The sequence below is a fragment of the Giraffa tippelskirchi genome, chromosome 5, assembly GCF_054371585.1.
Source record: "Giraffa tippelskirchi isolate mGirTip1 chromosome 5, T2T-mGirTip1v1.2.pri, whole genome shotgun sequence".
Lineage (NCBI taxonomy): Eukaryota > Metazoa > Chordata > Mammalia > Artiodactyla > Giraffidae > Giraffa > Giraffa tippelskirchi.
In genome coordinates this window covers 13,476,227-13,494,755 of record NC_137279.1, presented here as the reverse complement: position 1 = coordinate 13,494,755, position 18,529 = coordinate 13,476,227, and the positions used below count along the sequence as shown (strand labels likewise).

At 37.2% G+C, this 18,529-nt stretch overlaps 1 protein-coding gene across 1 annotated transcript in view; it reads left to right on the top strand.

The window, feature by feature from the left end:
- HMCN1 (hemicentin 1) overlaps positions 1 to 18,529 on the top strand; it is a 521,571-nt gene that overhangs the window by 267,875 nt on the left and 235,167 nt on the right. Inside the window, exons 17-24 of the mRNA XM_081492191.1 lie at positions 1,017 to 1,112; positions 2,290 to 2,417; positions 3,735 to 3,879; positions 7,126 to 7,238; positions 10,575 to 10,734; positions 11,352 to 11,520; positions 15,527 to 15,654; positions 17,980 to 18,252. Of these exons, the coding sequence (XP_081348317.1) occupies positions 1,017 to 1,112; positions 2,290 to 2,417; positions 3,735 to 3,879; positions 7,126 to 7,238; positions 10,575 to 10,734; positions 11,352 to 11,520; positions 15,527 to 15,654; positions 17,980 to 18,252 (1,212 nt within the window). The remainder of the gene's footprint in view (positions 1 to 1,016; positions 1,113 to 2,289; positions 2,418 to 3,734; positions 3,880 to 7,125; positions 7,239 to 10,574; positions 10,735 to 11,351; positions 11,521 to 15,526; positions 15,655 to 17,979; positions 18,253 to 18,529) is intronic.

Here is an 18,529-nt window from a genome sequence, read left to right as displayed (position 1 = left end):
TAAACAAAGTCATCAAATCCAAAAATTTGCAGTAGGGCCTTCGAAACTCTTGCTGAACTTGGGATATTCCTATTGTGAATCCACCCCCACACGTTGTCTGCCTAGTTGTTGCCAGTAGACACTCCTTATCATTTGCTCTTGTTATTTTAAGTTATGTCTGACTCTTTGTGACCCCATGGACTGTAGCCTGTCAGGCTCCTCTGTCCATGGGATTTTTTTGGCAAGATTACTTGAGTGCATTGCCATTTTCTCCTCCAGAGGCTCTTCCCGACCCAGGGGTCTAACCCACATCTCCAGGTCTCCTGCATTGCAGATGGATTCTCTACTGCTGAGTCACTAGTGAAGCCTCCCCTAATCATGGTACCAATGAAAACAATCTCTCCTGCAAGCCTCCAGAATGTCTCCAGGGAGGTGATACAGCTTTCCATTCTTTGAACAGAGCATGATTTTTCAAGTCATGTTCTTGCCTTTGAGCCCATTGGTTTGGGACTGCCCTTCTTCTGTTCTACCTGTTGTTTAAGGTATAGCCCAGGCTTCCCTAGTGGCTCAGAAGTAAAGAACCCACCTGCGGTGCAGGAGAGGCTGGAGATATGGGTTCAATTCCTGGGTTGGAAAAATCCCCTAGAAGAGGAAATGGCAACCCATTCCAGTATTCTTGCTTGGGAAATCCCCAGGAGAGAGGAGCCTGGTGGGCTGCAGTCCATGGAGTCGCAAAGAGTCGGACATGACTAAGCAAATATGCGCGTGCAGATATTAGCTCCTATGTGACTCCTTCCCTAAGTCCTCCATGTGCCGTTAGGCACTTCTGTCTCTCTGCTCCCACAGCTCTTGGTCTGAAGCTCACATGAGAGCATTTTCACATTGCAATAGGATAGTTGTTTTCTATGTATGTCTCCTCTCCTAGAATGGGAACTACCAGGCAGCAGTATCATATTTTCCACTCACAGATCTCAACACTGTGACTCACACGTGGTTAATGGGTGGTGCTGAGTGAGTGAATAATCTCTTCTTTTTAGACTTATGGGCAAGTGATAAAGGAACATATGTTTGTGAAGCAGAAAACCAGTTTGGAAAGATCCAGTCCCAGACAACAGTCACAGTGACAGGACTTGGTAAGATCAATGAAGTACTTAGCACACTTTTTGCAAACATCAGGCTTCTTTTACTACCTCATCTCTTCCTTGTACCATTTAAAAAAAAAAAAAAAGTAAATATCTGATTGCAACATTAGCTGTCCTTCCCTCCTACCCTATTTCATATTTCACTGATGTTAGAAGTGGAAGTAACCTTAGACATATCCACTTTAAGCTCCTTACCTTCCACTTGAAGAAATGAAGGTCAATTGAATAAATTCATTTAAGTCTGAGTACACACACAAACACACATGGTGGTGGTATTCTTTTCTAGTTCTTCTCTTTACACTTATCATCTTTGTCCACATGGAATTATTTCTGTGTGTGATATGAAGTAAGAATACAAAATCCTTTCTTTCCAAGTGGTAAGACTTTGCTACAGTATCTTTTATTGAATATTCTCTTCCCACTGGTTAAATTATGCATTTGGCCACACGCTTAAATATATATTCTATGTCTGTTCCTTGGAATTCTGTTCATATGCTAGTCCTACACTCTTTAAAGTATTATAGCATTTATTGTGATTTTTAAATTTGTCAGTGCACATTTCTCATTAATACACTTCTACAATATTTTCTTATGTATCTCCCTTTATTCATCTACATATGCTTACATTTTCCAAGAAGAATCTCTTAGGGCTTTTACTTTGATTTATGTTGAATTTATTCATTGATTTCTAGAAAAGAATATATTTACAATGTTTCTGTGCCTTCCATCATTCTATTTGTCTGAGCTGTTATGACAGCCTCCTCATTAATCTCATTCATTCTAATTGTCCCTTGTCCAGTAATTTCCCAGATGAATATTTCCTGATGATTCTAGTTTTCTATTTATCAGTACTTTCAGTCATTCTCCATCTGTCTGCTGAATATTTTGCAGATTTCTTGGCCTGCCTTTTCTGCCCTTTAAGCCATAGACCTACTCTAGTAACTTTCTTTACTTCTATACTATTACCTGTCCTCTTGCCGTTCTCTCTGGCTTAGAAGGGTCCTGCATCTCTATCTTCTAATTTGTACATGTGTGCATTTAAATATCTTGTTCTTGAAAACTCAGTTTTCTAATAGCTTCATTAGTAGTCATCTTGGTCTATAAAAGAATTGGCCTTCCTTTTGAGTGAAATAGTGCTGATGGCGGCTGTGTGCTCTCTCTGATTTAGTCGCTCCACTCATTGGAATCAGCCCCCCGGTAACCAGTGTAATTGAAGGACAGCAGCTTACTTTGCCTTGTGCTCTACTGGCTGGAAATCCCATTCCAGAACGTCGGTGGATTAAGAATTCAGCCATGGTAAGAGCATTTTAAATCCATGTGTTCGTATTCCTAATTTTCTTCAGTAAGAGGCAGTGTGTTTTAACCACTGAAATTTCAATAAAATAAATATGCAAACATTTATTTTTTTAATGTATCAAAATGTTTTTTCAGTATTAACATGTTTATGCAGTTTATATGATTTTGGAATTAATATGATGGAGAAATAGTCAATGGTGTAATTTTCATGATTTTGCATTAAATTCACTGTTACTAGTAAATTCCAGAATATGTAAAAAATGAAGCAAGGATGAAGTTTGTTTTCATAGCATTTAAATATTTTATATACTTCCTTGCAGGACATAATAAAATGTTAATATTCTCATAAAATTGTTTCATTTTATATTTTAATCTTTATTATTATCTTCAAACATTCTTTTACAGTGAACTATTTTACAATGTGGATCAATTTTGTGTCATTGTTCTTCAAGGCATAACTTGTGATTATGAAGGAATTTGAAAAATTTTCACAGTTCTAAGGAATTATTCTGTAAACATACTATCTGTGGCAATAAATTTTCATCTAGTTCAGAGCATTTTTCCTTCTATTTTCCAGAGTATTTAGACTTACTTTCCTCTTGAAGTGCCAATTAAAAGTGAATTGAGTCCATGAAATAAGATGTAAAAACGTTCATATTTGCATAAAAATCCGAGAAAAATGAGTGCAGCTCACTCAATAATAAATGCCCTTATGACATAGGATGATACTGTTTGAGCACTAAAGTACCCTGTGATTGAACAAAATACATAAATGGTACAGAGTTAGAGGTAATGATTATTAACAAACTGTTGTCACCCTTCTCTCGTGTAGTTGCTATATCACGCATTGACTTCTAATATTTGTATCTGTCACTGAATAGAGTGGGTGTTTAGATCATTCTGTCAGTTTGAGTGATGCTTGACTGCCAAAATAAAAATGTCAAATGGCTTGCAAGTGGTAATCAAATCTTCTTGAAAAACAACAAATTAAGCCAATAGTAAGAGTCAAATTTGGGTTCTGCATGATAATCAAAATTACAGAGACAGGGGATAAATGTTTCTATTTCTTTCCCTTTGCAACATGTGCATAATTCCGACAGATGTTAGTGGATAGAATTTTTGGTTGTATATCACAATGGCATACAAATGTTACGATGCTTAGTAACATTTTATGCTCATCATTTTTCACTTAAGGATGTTAAAATATTTTGTTATTTTATAAGACATTTAATAACCCAGTTGGAAAAGAAAGCAGATCTGCTTTTGGCTTAGACACTATTGCCGTTTTAATTAAAAATGACTTTTTTTCCCTTCAAGTTGGTCCAAAACCCTTACATCACTGTACGCAGTGATGGGAGTCTCCATATTGAAAGAGTTCGCTTGCAGGATGGAGGCGAGTATACTTGTGTGGCCAGTAATGTCGCTGGAACCACTAACAAAACTACCACTGTGGACGTGCATGGTAAGAGGCGCACCCATCATAATTTTTTTCCCAGTTCAGAACTGGGTCCATGTCTTTAAATCAAATCACTCTGTTCCTCTAATTATAAGAAGTAGATATCTTTCCTAATTGTTATTCTTAACAAAAAGCCTTATTTCTTGAACAATATTTAACATTGTTAAGGCTGTTTCCAGATTTCCCTTTCCTGTGTACACAAAAAGATATTATTGGAAGTCACTAGCTGAGTCTGTCCAAGGGCTTTTGTAAGTAGTTTCTTAATTGATAAAAGTGAACTTAGATCTCAAAGAGTTATATTTAAAAATACATTTTAATTTCAGGCAAGCAGAACTTATTATACCATCCAAACTGCCTCTTCTTTTCAGATTGTGTAACAGCCATGTCCTTACTAATAACCCCTTTGTGTCTTAGCTAGAAATGACCTAAACTTTTCTAAAGGCCATCTCATGTGCTCCAAACAATCTTTTTGCATGTTATAAAGGTCACAAATAAAAAAATCCAAAAGCTATCTTTTTTTCCATTCATGAGTAACCATTGTCAGCTTTTTACATCTCAATAGATGACAGCTACATAGTTTAAGAAATTGTCATAATTTTTTTTAATATTTCCTTTCAAGACTTTGCAACATTGCTTTTCTAAAGTGTAGTATTAAAAAAACTAGCTCTGTGTACAGGGATGAAAGTAGAATAGAACATTTATTTTTAGTAGTTGATTCAGTCTTTCTTAGGGCCTGAATTGGACAATCCAGTAATTTCCAAATTTTGCTTGTTCTGTTGAAGTTTTCAGTGGATGCAGGCCATCTTCTTTTTAATGTCTGCTTTTCCTATAAATAGCCTCTTCGACCTCTTTCAGTCTCAGACCAATCTTGTGCCAATCTCCACCAACCTTGTATGAAATATTCTTGAAGAAATAGTAAAGTAACACTAAATTAGTTATGGTCCAAAAGAGTAAATACATAATGCCAGATTGGCTACAGTTATGTTTGATGTATGGCTAGAGCCCATACATTTCCCAGAGGGTGCTTATGGACTGGTTTGACAATCGACAGTAGAAGTGTACTCACGTCATCTTCCTTTGACTTCTAACAACTGCCTAGAATATTGTTTTGAGATGGATTCTGATGTAAATTTTCGCTTGGGTCAAAGAGTGACATGAAGTTGGCCAGTCCCAAGGAGTTGGAGAAGACTGACAAACCAATGATATGGTTTATCAAGATAATGGAAATTTAACAATGAAAAGTTAAAGAGGTCATTTGAGAACATTGTTTCATCCATTGTAGTCCAAAATGCATAACTGATTTAGTTAATAAGATTAAGAAAAAATTAACCCAGCCATTTGACATGGACTAAACCAACCAGCTATCCAGGGGAAAGATTTGTCTTTGAGTTGGATGTGATGCAGTATTATAGTTTCTCTATACCTCTGTATTTATGTTAATTTCATCACTCTGTCTCTCCACTTTTAAGAATATTTATTATATCCTGAGATAAACCATAATGGAAAAGGGTAAAAGAAGGTATATATATATGTATAAATGAGTCACTCTGCTATTTATGAGAGATTAACACAACATTATAAATCAACTATACTTTGATTTAATCAATTAAAAAATATAGTAAAGGCTCTCAATGAATTCTTAAAAGAATTGTATTAACTAATGTATATACAAATGCAAATTAAAATGACAAACCATTTCATTGTTATGTTGATTTACATAGATTGACAATCTGGAAAGAAAAAGCTCTTCCATATTCAAATGTCATCAGATTTGAAAACCATTGCCTGCATTTATAACTGACATTTGCCTTTATACCCATCAAACTTAATATGCATTTAAGAAAATGGCTTATTCCACATTGCCACAAAATGACAGCAAAGTTGAAAGTTGACTATTCCGTGATAATTCTGGGAATTAAATTTCTCGCTTTAAAGAGTAGCCCGACATTCTTGTTTAGGGCTTGGAATTTGCTGGCAATTCTTCAAGAAGATATTATCTAAGGAATAAGCCTAGTCTTAGGAAAATACAAGTATGTAACAAAGCTAATCTAAGCTTTTCCAAAAGGAAGCTTTTGCACTGAGGTCTCTGGTATCTCTTGTCTGGTTAACTTCAACTCCAGGGTAGCTGGGATCATTCTAGGGATATTTGACTTAAAGACAAGAGACGCAGTGAGTGCTTGAGCCCTAGAGAGCAGCTCCATCTTTCAGGGGAAGGAAAAGAACTGCATGGTATATATATATACATGTGTTTTTATGATGTTCATTGCGCTGTTAGGAACTTTCACGTATGAGAGCTTCTTTCAAATTCATTATTTTAAGAACATCAAATAATGGTAATTTTTTGTATTTGGAGAGGTTGTGATTGGGCTTCTCTGGTGGCTCAGATGGTGCAGGAGACCCAGGTTCAATCCCTGGGTCAGGAAGGCCCCCCTGGAGAAAGGAATGGCAACTCACTCCAGTCTTCTTGCCTGGAGAATCCCATGGACAGAGAAGCCTGGTGGGCTACAGCTCATAGGGTCACAAAACGTCAGACATGGCTGAGAGACTAACACTGGTTATGATTAGCAGACTTACACAGAATGGAGTGATAAAATCTCTTTCCTATTGCTTCACTCATTAGTGCCAATTCTTGAGTTGCTTTCTAAAATCAAAAGGTATCCTATTCTTCTTAGCAAAAAAATATTGACTTAGAATCTTGTATTTTAGACTTTTAAATGTAAACTCCTAAGGCTTTGCAAGTATAACTTTTGAATTCCTTTTGAGAAAACAGATTCTATTTTCAAGGTTAAATTTAGTAGCTTGCTAAGTGATTCTTGTGTATAGACAGATATTTAATGTGAAGTGGTTAATAGTCCATTTATCTAGAGGTGAGTTTAAGTCAGCTCACTGCAGCTTAATGTGTAATGCACAATAGTGAAGATATATGTTAAATGTGTAACTCTTAGGGTGTAGTTCTATGTTGAATTTCTGGAAAATACAGATTTCCTTCAATCCTCTCATATTTTTATTAGGAAAATCATATTACACATAATTTACTACTTCATTTTAAGTTTTTATTTAAATTGTTCAGACTGTAACTCTTGTATTTACTTTATTACACTCCCTTACAAATGACCCTACGTTTTAACAGAAAAGATTGTCTTTGCTTGTTCTTCTAAATATTCGGTTTATCACGAAAAAGTTCCACTTTAAACTTGTAAGGCAAAATGGAAGGGTAGGTGCTCAGATTCTTCATATTGCTTCCTTTTCCAGTTCTGCCAACAATTCAGCATGGACAGCAGATCCTTAGTACCATTGAAGGCATTCCAGTAACTTTACCGTGCAAAGCAAGTGGAATTCCCAAGCCAACTATTGCCTGGTCCAAGGTAAAGGATGCATTTAGTGGTGTTTGTTAATGACACATGCTGTAACAATAACATTTGAATATTTTTAGTTATACGTGGAACTTGTCACTCTATCGGACCTTACAGAAAGGAAAAACCACGCAGTCTTACCTCTTGGAAGGGACCTTAAAATGTCCTTGGTGCATTCACCTATTTGACCTTAAAGTAGTATTCACACAACAGAGAACATTAATATAGCACATTTTGTGGGCTAGGCATTTTTCTGAGCACTTCACACGTTTTAGCAGATCCTTTTTTTTATTCCCTGTCAGTGGTTAATTCCAAGCCATTTTGACTTCAGCGCAGATCTGGTGGACAGCTGCATGCTCCCTGCCAGGGTCACACTTCATACATGTACCTCTCTGGTTTGGGGACTCAGGGCTTTCTGCAAGCTCTGCAAGGTCACTCAGCCTGCTGAGTGGTCAGGAAGTGCAGGAACATTAACTCCTGGGAGGGGGAGATGTCCCATATACATGCCCGACTTCTCATCTATCAGGAGAACCCTTCTGAGTGTATGTGCATAGTGTCTCAGAGGGTCCCCAGCACACACTCAGCTTATAAACCCCTCCCCAGAGGAAACTGGGGCAGTGAAACCCTTTATTAGCCTGCCTTCCTTCTTGCTTCGCTCTCCCACCCTCCTCTTTAAGGCTCTGGGAGTCACTTTCCAAGTAGGTTCCCTGAGTCCAAATCTTTGTCTTGGAATCTACTCTTCTCAAAGCCAAAATAAGACACATATGTGAACTTGTGTGGACTTTGCTAGTGACTTGGTGGTAAAGAATCCACCTGCCAATGTAGGAGACGTGGGTTCAATCCCTGGGTCAGGTAGATCCCCTGGAAAAGGAAATGGCAACCCGTGCTAGTATTCTTGCCTGGGAAATCCCATGGACAGAGGAGCTCGGCGGGATGCCATCCATGTGGTCGCAAAGAGTCAGACATGACTTAACGACTAAGCAACAACAGTGAACTCGTTTATCCCCTCTCTGTATTCCCTGTCATGAAGCTTTATGGTTTTTCCTTGCAGTGAGGAAAAAGGCATTTTCTGATGAAGTCCTTTCCATATTTTAACAGCTTCTAAGATGGCATATTAAATCTGTTAGAAAATAATGTAAAATGATGGCATAATAATGAAACGTGTTTTTAGAATTAGTACACAACTAGAGTATTTTGCCTTAACATCTAATTGTTAAAAACTTTATAGTTTATATCAAAGTATTGCCAATTAACAATGTTGTGATAGTTTCAGTTGTATAGCAAAGGGACTCAGCCATACATGTCCATGTATCCATTCTCCCCTAAAACTCCTCTCCCATCCAGCCTGCCACATAACATTGAGTAGAGTTCCCTGTGTTATAAAGTAGGTCCTGCTGGTTATCCATTTTAAATATGGCAGTGTGTATATGTCCATCTAAAATTTATAACTATCCCTTCCCCCAGTACTTCCCTCTTGGTAACCATAAGTTCATTCTCTCAGTCTGTGGGTCTGTTTCTGTTTTGTAAATAAGTTCATTTGTATCGTTTCTTTTTCATATTCTGCATATAAGGGATATCACACAATAATTCTCTTTGACTTACTTCACTCACTATGACAGTTTCTAGGTCGACCCATATTGTTGCAGATGGCATTAGTTCATTCTTTTTAATGGCTGAGTAATATTCCATTGTATATATTTACCACATCATCTTTATCCATCCAAGACATTTAGGTTGCTTTCTTGTCTTGGCTATTGTAAACAGAGCTGCAGTGAACGTTGGGGTACGTGTATCCTTTTGGACCGTGTTTTTCTCCAGATAGCTGTAACATCTAATTTTATGCTTCTAAAAGTCTACAAGCAATAAATGCTGGAGAGGGTGTGGAGAAAAGGGAACCCTCTTACACTGTTGGTGGGAATGCAAACTAGTACAGCCACTATGGAGAACAGTGTGGAGATTCCTTAAAAAACTGGCAATAGAACTGCCATATGACCCAGCAATCCCACTGCTGGGCATATACACCGAGGAAACCAGAATTGAAAGAGACGCGTGTACCCCAATGTTCATCGCAGCACTGTTTACAATAGCCAGGACATGGAAGCAACCTAGATGTCCATCAGCAGACGAATGGATAAGGAAGCTGTGGTACATATACACAATGGAATATTACTCAGCCATTAAAAAAAATACATTTGAATCGGTTCTACTGAGATGGATGAAACTGGAGCCCATTATACAGAGTGAAGTAAGCCAGAAAGAAAAACAACAATACAGTATACTAATGCATATACATGGAATTTGAAAGATGGTAACGATAACCCTATATGCGAGACAGAATAAGAGACACAGATGCATAGAACAATTTTATGGACTCTGAGGGAGAAGGTGAGGGTGGGACGTTCTGGGAGAATAGCATTGAAACATGTATATTATCATATGTGAAACAGAACACCATTCCATGTTCAATGCATGAGACAAGGGCTCAGGGCCGGGGCAATGGGATGACCCAGAGGGATGGGATGGGGAGGGAGGTGGGTGGGGGGTCCAGGAAGGGAAACACATGTAAACCCATGGCTGATTCATGTCAATGTATGGCAAAAACTATTACAATATTGTAAAGTAATTAGCCCCCAACTAAAATAAATAAATTTATTAAAAAAATAAAAAATAAATAAATAAATAAAAGTCTCTGAAATACAGAGAAGTTGGTTTTGATGTCTGTAAATTAAATTGGAAGGCTCAGATTCCTGCATCCTGGGCACAAAAGTATGGTGGTAAAGCTGACTCCACAAACTGCACAGTGTCTGGTTCTGAATAGAAGTTTAATTTGTTTTAGGGAAATATAAAACCAAAATCTTTCCCGAATGGCCTTTGTTCTGTGATAAAACAATGGAGGTGAAGAGTTTGGCCTCCTGAGCCTGCCTGCCCAGGGTCAGGTTCTAGTTCTACCAATGACTGACTCTTTCACATTGGGCAAGTTATCCTGCCAAGCTCCCCGCTTTAATACTTTCATCTGTAAAATAGGGGTTGTGGTAATTACTACTCATAAGATTGTTGGGAGCATTACCATAATTAATTCATGTGAAGTGCTCAAAAGGATGAACATTTAGCACAAATACCCATCCCATTTGCTGCTTCCTCATCCAGAATGAAGGGGACCCTGTTTAGTAGGAAGAAATGTCACCTTGGCATTATTCGTTTTTCTTACAAAGAACTTTCTTTAAATTAGCGTCCTTTCAATCTAGTATTTTCTCCCTTAGAGATTCTTTTTTCTCCTTCTATTCCTCTTCCAGACATTAAGTCACTCCTTTATTATCTTAAAAAACACTTCACTGTGTTGTTTTGCAGAAGGGCGAGCTGATTTCCACCAGCAGTGCTAAGTTTTCCGCAGGGGCTGATGGAAGCCTGTATGTGGTGTCCCCCGGAGGTGAGGAGACTGGGGAGTATGTGTGCACCGCCACCAACGCAGCTGGCTACGCCAAAAGGAAAGTGCAGCTGACTGTCTATGGTGAGAGCCCCCGTGGACGACTGCTCTTCTCTGAGGCTGTCTGTCTGTGCCAAAACTCACATTTCTCTCCCAAATAACGTTACCAGAGGCCTGAACCCCTAGAGTGAACTACTCCCCCAAGTTTATAGTTTTTTACAAAAATGTACTTTTCCTGCCAACCTACATCTCCTCTCTTAAGATTCTGATTTAAAGGGAGAGAAATGGTATAGCCTTTTGGAAAAAATTTAATGGTGTTTTTCCAAGGAGTATGCTTATGGCACCCAACCCTCTTTAGAAACACCACGTAGTTAAGGCTGCTAGCAAAGCCAAACCTCAGCTATGTCTTGGTTAGCGCTCTGCCTTGAGGGGTTACTTTACATATGGCAGATTCTGAAAGGGCATTTTGGCGGACCTTTTCACTGTGTTCTGAAAGGAAGAGCTGAAAAGGAAAATGTTCTAGTCATTTTCCGTTAAGCTCTCACAGTAAATGTTTATGGAAAGCTTTAGATATGTCCCCAAACTTTGAAATCAACAGAATCTTTTTGAAAATTATTTAAGAATATTAGTAGTCCTGATTTTAACTTGAAGTGTGCTTTGTTTTCAATGTACTTCCCTTCTCAAACTTGTGTTTATTTTAGTAAAGCCCAGAGTGTTCGGAGAACAAAGGGGACCATCCCAGGATAAGCCTGTTGAGATCTCAGTCCTTGCCGGAGAAGAGGTGACCCTTCCATGTGAAGTGAAGAGTTTACCCCCACCCATCATTACCTGGGCCAAAGAAGCCCAGCTTATCTCTCCATTCTCTCCAAGGTAGGAGACCTGGAATGAATTGCAACACATGAAACAATCTCTTGGGACAGACGACTGTTCAGGTTTTCAAATGTGTCAAAAAAACAAAAAAACCAATTTTTATTTTTTATTAATTTTTATTGGAGTATAGTTACTTTACAATATTGTGTTAGTTTCTACTGTACAGCAAAGTGAATCAATTCTAAGTATACATCTAGCCCCTCTTTTTTAGATTTCCTTCCCATTTAGATCACCACAGAACACTGAGTAGAATTTTCTGTGCTATACAGTAGGTTCTCATTAGTTACCTATTTTATACACAGTATTACTAGTGTACGTGTGTCAATATTAATCTCCCAGTTCATCCCATCCCCACTTTTCCCCTTGGTGTCCATAAGTTCTCTACATCTGTGTCTCTATTTCTGCTTTGCAAATATGTTCTTCTGTACCATTCTCCTAGATGCCACATGTAAGCAATATTATATGATATTTGATGCTACTTGTTTTTCTCTTTCTTACTTCACTCCGTATGATAATCTCTAAGTCTATCCACAACTCTGCAGATGGCACTATTTTGTTCCTTTTTATTGCTGAATAATATTTCATTGTATGTACATACCACATCTTTATCCACTTCTCTGTTGGTGGACATTTAGGTTGGTTCCATGTCCTCACTATTGTAAATAGTGCTACAGTGGACAATGGGGTACATGTATCTTTTTGAACTATGGTTTTCTCCAAGTATCTGCCTAGGAGTTGGATTGCTGGGTCGTATGGTAATTCCGTTTTTAGTTTTTTGAGGAACCTCCATAGTGGCTGCACCAATTTACATTCCCAGGAACAGTGTAGCTGGGTTCACTTTTCTCCAGAATTTCTCCAGCATTTATTGTTTGTAGATTTTTTTCATAATGGCCATTCTGAGCAGAGTGACGTGATACCTCATTGTAATTTTCATTTGCATTTCTCTAATAATTGGTGACGTTAAGCATCTTTTCATGTGTTTGCTGGCCATCTGTGTGTCATCTTTGGAGAAATATCCATTAGATCTTCCCTCAGAATGGGAGAAAATATTTTCAAACAAAGCAACTGATAAGGATTAATCTCCAAAATATACAAACAGCTCATGCATCTCAATAGCAAAAAAACAACACAATCAAGAAGTCCAGTTTTGAAATTTGAGATAATTTACATTACATTGAGCCTACAAGAAACATGTAAACCTTCTAAATCATTCTTTAAGAGCAGAAATGCTAAAACCCAGGTTTGACATAACTTCCCACTGGTACATTCTATAAGGTAGTTATGGAAATGGTTTGCATGTAGATTTGTATGTAGATTCTTCTTAGCACAAAGTGCATATTATCTATAAAATTGCATTATTCCCAGAGAAGCAATAAAACACAATAGGTTCTCTAATATCAAGGTTTTGACTTTCATTAGGTAGTTTTGTACAAATCTTCTTAATTAAACTAAAGCCCTTAAACAAACAAAGGTCCACTGAAAAAATATATTTGATAGGCTAAGAGTCATGGGAAGCAGAATGCCAGAGCCTTTAAGAGCACAACTTTTGTTACCATGCAGGTGTGAGTTTAAATTTACCTCCACTACATAAAACTTCCTGAAACTTTGGCAGTTTTTTCAGTGAGTCTCTTTGAACCTTGGGTTTTTTGTTTATAGAATGAGGATAGTTCCTGAAAGGATGATGTAATCTACATTCCATATCTCTCCTCTTGTTCTCAAAAAATGGTATCAATTACTGTTTTAACTCGATATTATGCCAGAAGTTACCAGCAGAATAAGAACTATAATCTCTAACGTCTCTTGGACTTGTTGCTGTATATAGTTTTGAAGCTATAAATTCATACCACTCTAATTTCCCTCCCACTGTTGAGGGAAAAAAATAAACAACCAGAAACAACTTTATTATTTCTTTGAACAAAAATACTTGCCTTGAAATTTTTGAATAGCGGAAATACCTTATTTCAGATCATGTTGAGGTTTCAGTGTTCCCCTTCTCAGTCACAGCCTGTTTCTCTCTTCCCAGGGGCAAACACTGCCACAGACTTGATGTGTATCCTACACATACATCCTTAGATAGTATAGAATATTTTCTCTGCTTTTAATTCTGTTTCATGTCCTTGTTTTCAGTTTACCATTGTAGCATGTTATCTATTATTCTACTGCTTGCTTTATTGAGTCAACTTTTATCCATTTTTACACATGTAGATTCAGTTTACTCATTTTCATTACCATAAACATATTCTACGTTTTATTTAGACAAATTTCTCTATTTATGCTCTGGTTTGTGTTTCTACATTTTATTCTTCTTTTTTTCCCCTTGGCTTTAGAAACAAAACTTTTCAGGGAATATCTTTTTATGGCTCTCTTTGTATGCATATGCATGAGTTTCTTTGAGACTTGTACCTAGAACCACAATTTCTAATTAGAATGAATTCCTATTTTGAGCTTTGTAGACATTGCCTAACTGCCTTCTGAAGGGGCAGTCCTGATTTACCTTCCACCAGCGGAATATAGATGTACCTGTTGCCACATTATCAACAATACATGGTGATGACTGATTTAAATGTTTTTGCCATTCATATAGGTGTGAAATGGTATCTTGCAACTATCTTACTTTTCACATGACTAAATTCCACTGAGCCTGGAATGCTTTCTCTTGTTGTTGGCTATTTGTGTTGTCTGTGAATTGCATCTTTTAAATCTGCTCCAGTGTTCTGGTGACTTGTTTTTCTTTTTATTATTGAATGTAGAAATTTGGGTTTTTTTCTTAATAACAATCCTTTGTCTCTTGTGTGTGTTGAAAATATCTCAGAATACTCCTAGCCTTTCAAGTTAATTTATATCTGGTGTCTAGTTCCATCCCTGGGTTGGGAAGATTGCCTGGAGGAGGAAATGGCAACCCACTCCAGTATTCTTGCCTGGAGAATCCCATGGACTCAGAAGCCTGGTGGGCTACAGATCTTGGGGTTGCCAAGAGTTGAACATGACTGAGCATCCTAGCACTCACATACTGGTGGTACAGAATTTTAAAATTTACATGTAGCTCAAGGTGTTTATTTTTTAGATTTGTACCTTAGTAGATCATAAATAAAACTGTAATGTTTCACTGCAGTATTTTAAGTTTGTTTTCACATTTTGGATTTTAATACTTCTGAATTTTATTTTGTGTATTGTACTAGTTCGTGCTCTAATTTTGTTTATTTTCCCATGTGGAGAGCCACTTGCCCAACACTATTTTTGAATAGTCAGTCATTTCCTAACTTTCTGTAACATCACCTCTGATATTACATGTTACATATTGAGTTCTCATATATGCTTAAGTCTTTTGGTGGGGATGAGGGGATCTCCATCTTCAACTGTTTATCCATTTGTCAGTCTCAGGGCCAATAGCACACTTTATTTGTCTTAACTTATAAGAAATCTTGATAGTAGGTAGGTCTATTTGGCCCCTTCCCTCTTAAAGCTATTTTAGTAAAGCGAACATAGTAACATTTTATGTGTAGATCTGGTTTACCTAACTACATACGTGGAATGTGTGTGTGTGTGTATATGTATGTGTGTGTGTATGTGTATATTCTCAATATATATTTGCAAACTGCATATGTACCTTCTTTTGTCTTTGTTTTAGCACATAAAATTTTTAATGAAGCATTGGAGAAAAGCTATAATGTGTTTGAAGTATCTTCAAAGTTTATTAAAACATATTTGCTTTGTAAAGCTATAACTTAGTAAAGCAAAGAGATGTACAATTATTTGACAATGTCACACCCTTAGATTAAATTTAAATGTGAAAGCAAATTAGTTTGGTATTTGTGAGTACATCGTACAGAATACACAGGATAATTATGAAAATACCTGACTTTTAAGGTATATAGAGATGACATTATAGATTGGAGAATGGTTTCAAAAACTGTTTGCAGAGTAATAATTTCATAGTGAATTGCAGTTGCTTAGGGGATATAAATTCTCAAACTTTATGGTCTACCCTGTGGTTTCCTTCTCTTAGACACACGTTCCTCCCTTCTGGTTCAATGAAGATCACTGAGACCCGTGTTTCAGATAGTGGGATGTATCTTTGCGTCGCCACAAATATTGCAGGGAATGTGACTCAGTCTGTTAAATTAAACGTCCATGGTGAGTTTTGAAATGAAAGTACATGCTTTCTGTGGACTAGCCACCAGGAAACCTATTGTCCCAGTTTCTCTGATAGTTATCCTCAAATTGTATATGGAGTAATTATACAAAAATTTTCTAAAATCTGAGACTCACAACTTTCTTTCATTTACTTTGAAAATGTTATCTCCTATCCATAAACACCCTTCCCTTTTTTCCTCAGGTGAACAGTATTAAAATTTTGGATCTCAATTTTACTAGATGTCTGTTCACAGGTCCTTTATAAGTATTGTTGATACACCGTAAAAAAAGAAATATGTTTAGGAACTTTCCTGGTGGTCCAGTGGTTAAGAAACCACCTTCTAATGCACAGGATGTGGGTTCAGTCCCTTTTGGGGGGACTAAGATTCCACCTGCTGCAGGGCAGTTGAGACCTCCTTCCCTGGTGGCTCAGACGGTAAAGCACCTTGCTTACAATGCGGGAGACCTGGGTTCGATCCCTGAGTCAGGAAGATCCTCTGGTGAAGGAAATGGCAACCCACTCCAGTACTCACACCTGGAAAATCCCATGGACAGAGGAGCCTGGTAGGCTACAGTCTATGGGGTCGCAAAGAGTCGGACATGACTGAGCAACTTCACTGTCTGTCTGTCTGCTCTAGAGCCCATGCTCTGCAACTAGAGAAAGCCTGCATGATGTGACGAAGACCCACTACAGCCAAAATAAGAAATAAATAAGTAAAAATAAGTATATTCATTCTAATGCTAAAGCATACTTTAAAAAAGAAAAAAAGAAAGAAATGTGTTTAGACTGGTGGCCTTTTGTGGAAGCAAAGGCAAATGCTCAAGGAAGGATTTTATAGCATTTATACAGTTATTTTTAATGTTTATGGAGCTCAGCCACTGAAAACATTCTGCTCCTGGGGTTCTTTAACTACTTTACAAAATTTTCTAGGTAGTCTGCTTTCTTCCCCCAATTTGCCATAGTCGAATTACTCATTTATTCAACATATGTTTAGTGAGTACATATTCTAAGCCATGCATTCCAATAAGAGAAGAAATTTTCCCATATAGTCTTGACCTGATTTCACTCTCAGATCAGTCACTACACTAGTGCCCTCTTGACTGTGGGATATAAAATCCACTGAGAGTTCTGTTATTCACTAGTTCTAGGGCATTAGGTAAAACCTACCCTCTTTATCTTTAATGTTTTTTTCATAAAATAATGAAATAATAATACACATAATAATAATAATAATACACATCTTGGAGATATTAAGAGTTTGGTTCCAGAGCATCTCAGTAAAATGAATATGGCAGTCAAGTGAGTTACATGGATTGTTTTGGTTTCCCAGTGCCCATAAAAATTATGTTTACACTAGTCCACTCAATGTGCAATAGCATTATGGCTTTAAAAACAATGTACATGCATTGAGCATAATACATACAATGTTAATTTTAAAAATACTTCATTGCTAAAAATGCTAACCATCATTTGACAATGTAGGGTTGCCATAAACTTCCATTTGTAAAAATTGCATTATCTGTGAAGTGCAATAAAGCAAAGTACAGTAAAATAAACTGAAGTATGCCTGTACTATCAACTTAAAAGATTGTTGCAAATGAAACCGTTAGGATATCTTGGTTAAATATCAAGTTTTAACCAAAGGACAGAGGAATTGGGTTTTTTCGGGATGTAAAGTACATAAATTCTAATCATATCCTTAGAAATCAATTTGATTTTATAGTGCACAATGCATGTATGTGGAATCTAACACTACTTTTGATAAATTATCTCATTTACATTTCTGAAGGAAGGTAGATAAAGGGAAATAATAGAAGTTTTATCTTGATTTTCTTCTTTGAAATAAGTGAAAGCTATTATGAGAAATAGTTCTTACTGTCTGGTTAAACCTTCCACAAAGAGAACAGAAGCTAAGAATCCATGGAGAGAGACACTTTTTGGCTTACTCTATTTCAGAAATCAACTGGATTGCCATTTAAGAGGGTTTTAAACCTTAAGTTATTTATATAAGAAATCTGATATCCTTAAATGCTTAGTATTCCTTGAGTTTGGAATGAGAAGTTTAAATTCATTGTTTCCCATAATCCTTGCAGTGCATTGGTACTGAAGAGGTTATTTTGCCTGGATTAGCAAGGAAACAGGCCTCACACAGTATACTGAATCGCCCTCGATCACACAGCTAGTAAGTGGCCTGAGCCTGGGTCCCCATCCTGAGATGATTCTACTTTCCCATGCTGTGTCTTGGTGAGGAGGTCTCATTTAAAGTGAAAAAAGGAAGGAAGTTTTAAAAAATTGGATTATTAATACTCAGTCATTGTTTCCAGTGCCTCCAAAGATACAGCGTGGCCCTAAAGTTATGAAAGTCCAAGTCGATCAAAGAGTGGACATTCCATGCGGTGCTCAAGGGACACCTCTTCCTGTTATCACCTGGTTTAAAGGTGGAAGCGCCGTGCTGGTTGATGGACTGCAGCATATTACTCATCCAGATGGGACATTAAGCATCAAACAAGCGGTACTCTCAGATGCTGGCGTATATACATGTGTCGCTACTAACATAGCAGGCAGTGATGAGACGGAGATAACACTACATGTTCAAGGTGATTTGGGGCCTAGGAAGATATATGTATGTTGGGGGGGAGTGGGGGAAAATCCCTTGAGTCTATGCAGAAGATATAGTCTTGAATAGTCTTGGATCACTTTCAGAAAACTTCTGTATAACTTGATGACTCTGTAGTTATCTTTGAAAGGAAAATGATTCCAGAAATGAAATGAAACTATATGTTAGTAAACTGTTTACCTTTGAAAATGGAGTTGCCGAGGATGAGGTAGATAGTGCAAACAATTCTAGATAAGTACCCCACCCACTATTTTTGG